The sequence below is a fragment of the Nicotiana attenuata genome, unplaced genomic scaffold (genome assembly GCF_001879085.1).
Source record: "Nicotiana attenuata strain UT unplaced genomic scaffold, NIATTr2, whole genome shotgun sequence".
NCBI lineage: Eukaryota > Viridiplantae > Streptophyta > Magnoliopsida > Solanales > Solanaceae > Nicotiana > Nicotiana attenuata.
The window spans coordinates 1,980-4,213 of record NW_017694132.1 but is presented as its reverse complement, the minus strand read 5'-3'; the positions used below and the strand labels follow the sequence as shown (position 1 = coordinate 4,213).

At 34.9% G+C, this 2,234-nt stretch overlaps 1 protein-coding gene across 1 annotated transcript; it reads right to left on the bottom strand.

The window, feature by feature from the left end:
* Window positions 1–1,208: 1,208 nt before the first annotated feature.
* Window positions 1,209–1,999, bottom strand: LOC109222607. The gene is made up of 2 exons (XM_019386943.1): window positions 1,787–1,999; window positions 1,209–1,637 (listed from the first exon to the last, which is right to left on the bottom strand). The coding sequence occupies exons 1-2, from the start codon at window positions 1,997–1,999 to the stop codon at window positions 1,209–1,211; spliced, it is 642 nt and encodes a 213-aa protein (XP_019242488.1).
* Between the last annotated feature and the right edge of the window lie 235 nt (window positions 2,000–2,234).

Below are 2,234 nucleotides of genomic sequence, written 5' to 3'. Positions count from 1 at the left end.
GAATGTATCTTCAGTTTGTTTATTAGACTTTTCTTAGGCTTCTTCCATAAAGTTGTTGGTTTAATAGGAGTGCCTTTTGGAGATAGAATTTTGTCATCACTTGAAGTCAAGCTATTATTGTAGAACATGGCTGTTACAGTAGCACTGTTAGTTCCTACTACTACTTTCATTTGTAGTAGGAGAAGCATTATTAGTTCGCTGTAATACACAAGCAGAAGTTGTTTTTGGAGGTGTATTTTTAAGGGAGTTACGATGTTCAAAAAGAGGAACTATGTTGTTATTTTGTTGAAGAACAGGGCGACCATTGATTTGAATGAGAAGAAATATTTTTAGAAAGTGAACTGGTCTTGAAATTATATTGAGAGTAGTTGTTAGTTGTAGTTGAATCTAAGAAAATCTGTGCATAATTTGCATTGCTGCACCAATTGTATTCCGCAAAGATTTTGGTTCAAGTATATTAGTGCAGTAGAACTATATGCCAATCAGGTATACTGATATATCATTTGGGTATCACGTTGTATTTGAGTACCTTTTTTGCTGCAGCAACTAGATGTAAGTACTGACATGAGTTGCAAAGCGTGCGCATTTTGGGTATCACGTTGTATTTGGTGCACCATTTGTATTTCTGCGCATATTTTGTTTTAACCATATTAGTGCAATACCACTATATACCAGTGAGGTATACAAATATACCATTTGGGTATCACCTTATATTTATGTACCTGATGATGTACAATAACTGCATGTAAATAGCTTTCAATTTGTTATACTTCAATATAGACATGAGCTGCAAAGCGTGCCCATTTTGTTAACGATGTATGTACAAATGTTGCATTTGCGGCACCACTTCTATTTCTGCACATATTTTGATACGAATAAGATATACAGATATACCAATAAGGTATACAGATATATCACTTAGGTATCACATTTATTGTAACGACCCGGCCGGTCGTTTTTGGAATTTACGCCCCGATCCTCTATTAACTAGATTTAAATGCATCCCACTTTTATATACTAAAATAGAAAATAAACAGGTTCTTCTTGAAAACACAAGTAGCCATATAAATTTGTTTCCAAAAAGTAATTTCGCAAAGAATCATCATACCAAATATATATCTAGTGCAAGAAACGCATTTTATTTCTTTGCAATTCAAATGCTATGATTCTACGATATATGAGTTCTATGAAAACATTGAAGCATTATATCAATCTCTCTTTGGAATATTTCGGCATGTTCTTCGGTTGTGTCCTTTTCTCCCGCATAGTGCACATGTAACTGTATTTCCTCCCCAGGCTCCTGTGCCTCTCTTCTTTTTAGGTCTTCCTGGTTTGATTTTTCCTTTTGGTGGCAGTACCACCTGCGAAGAGACATGTTCTGGAATTTGCCACGTTGTTTCATCAGGCAAAGGATTTACTGGTATCTCATATGTTTTCAGCAAGTACTCTATGCTATAGTAATCCGAGCAATACTTGTATGAATCCATATGAAATTTTTGTATAACTGCCATTGCATGTGGACATGGAATATCGTCTAGCTGAAACCTCCCACAAGTGCAGTTTTTTTCATGTAGGCGCACCACATTTCTTGTTTGGCCATCAATTACTAAATGTAAGAATTCAGTTGAAGGCAACACCTAGTATAATTTTAATTAAGAAAAGTCATTAGCTATACGAAGTAATAGTATTTTTCAAATAATAATATTCAATTGTTTAGTGAAATCACTAAGGTAAAAAAGTAAAACTACAGTACATGCAGTGTTTTTATGATTTTGAAAATGCATACCATCATCGTCTGTGATAAGATAGTATTATCTGATAATATTTTTTCATACTTTGCACCAATCTTCATAAATGATTCCACTGCATCCTTCCGATTGGTGTAATTCCATTTTTGAATCAATGTTGTCATAAAGTCGAGCAAATTCACAACTGGGAGGTCTCTTGCGTGCTTATTTGCTGCATTTACTGATTCCGCAATATTAGATGTCATGGTCATGGTTCTATTTGCCTTGGAATGCGCCCGGGATCATCTATCATATCCAATATCCATCAGGTATGTTTTCACTCTACTATCAATAGCTTCTAACTCTGCCATATGCCTGTTGAATTCTTCAACAGTGTATGCTCTTGCTAACGCAAAATATACTTCTTTGATTTGTTTTTGGCTCTTCCTGAAGTTTGTCTTTATGTTGTTCCACAAATGGAACATACATGCACAATGAGGGACTTCT

What these genes read in the sequence shown, in the direction of transcription:
- LOC109222607 (XM_019386943.1), bottom strand. Translation starts at nt 1,999, where the DNA reads ATGACCATGACATCTAATATTGCGGAATCAGTAAATGCAGCAAATAAG. An exon ending in TCTTATCACAGACGATGATG is followed by an intron (nt 1,638 to 1,786) that starts GTATGCATTTTC and finishes AAATTATACTAG; the next exon opens with GTGTTGCCTTCAACTGAATT.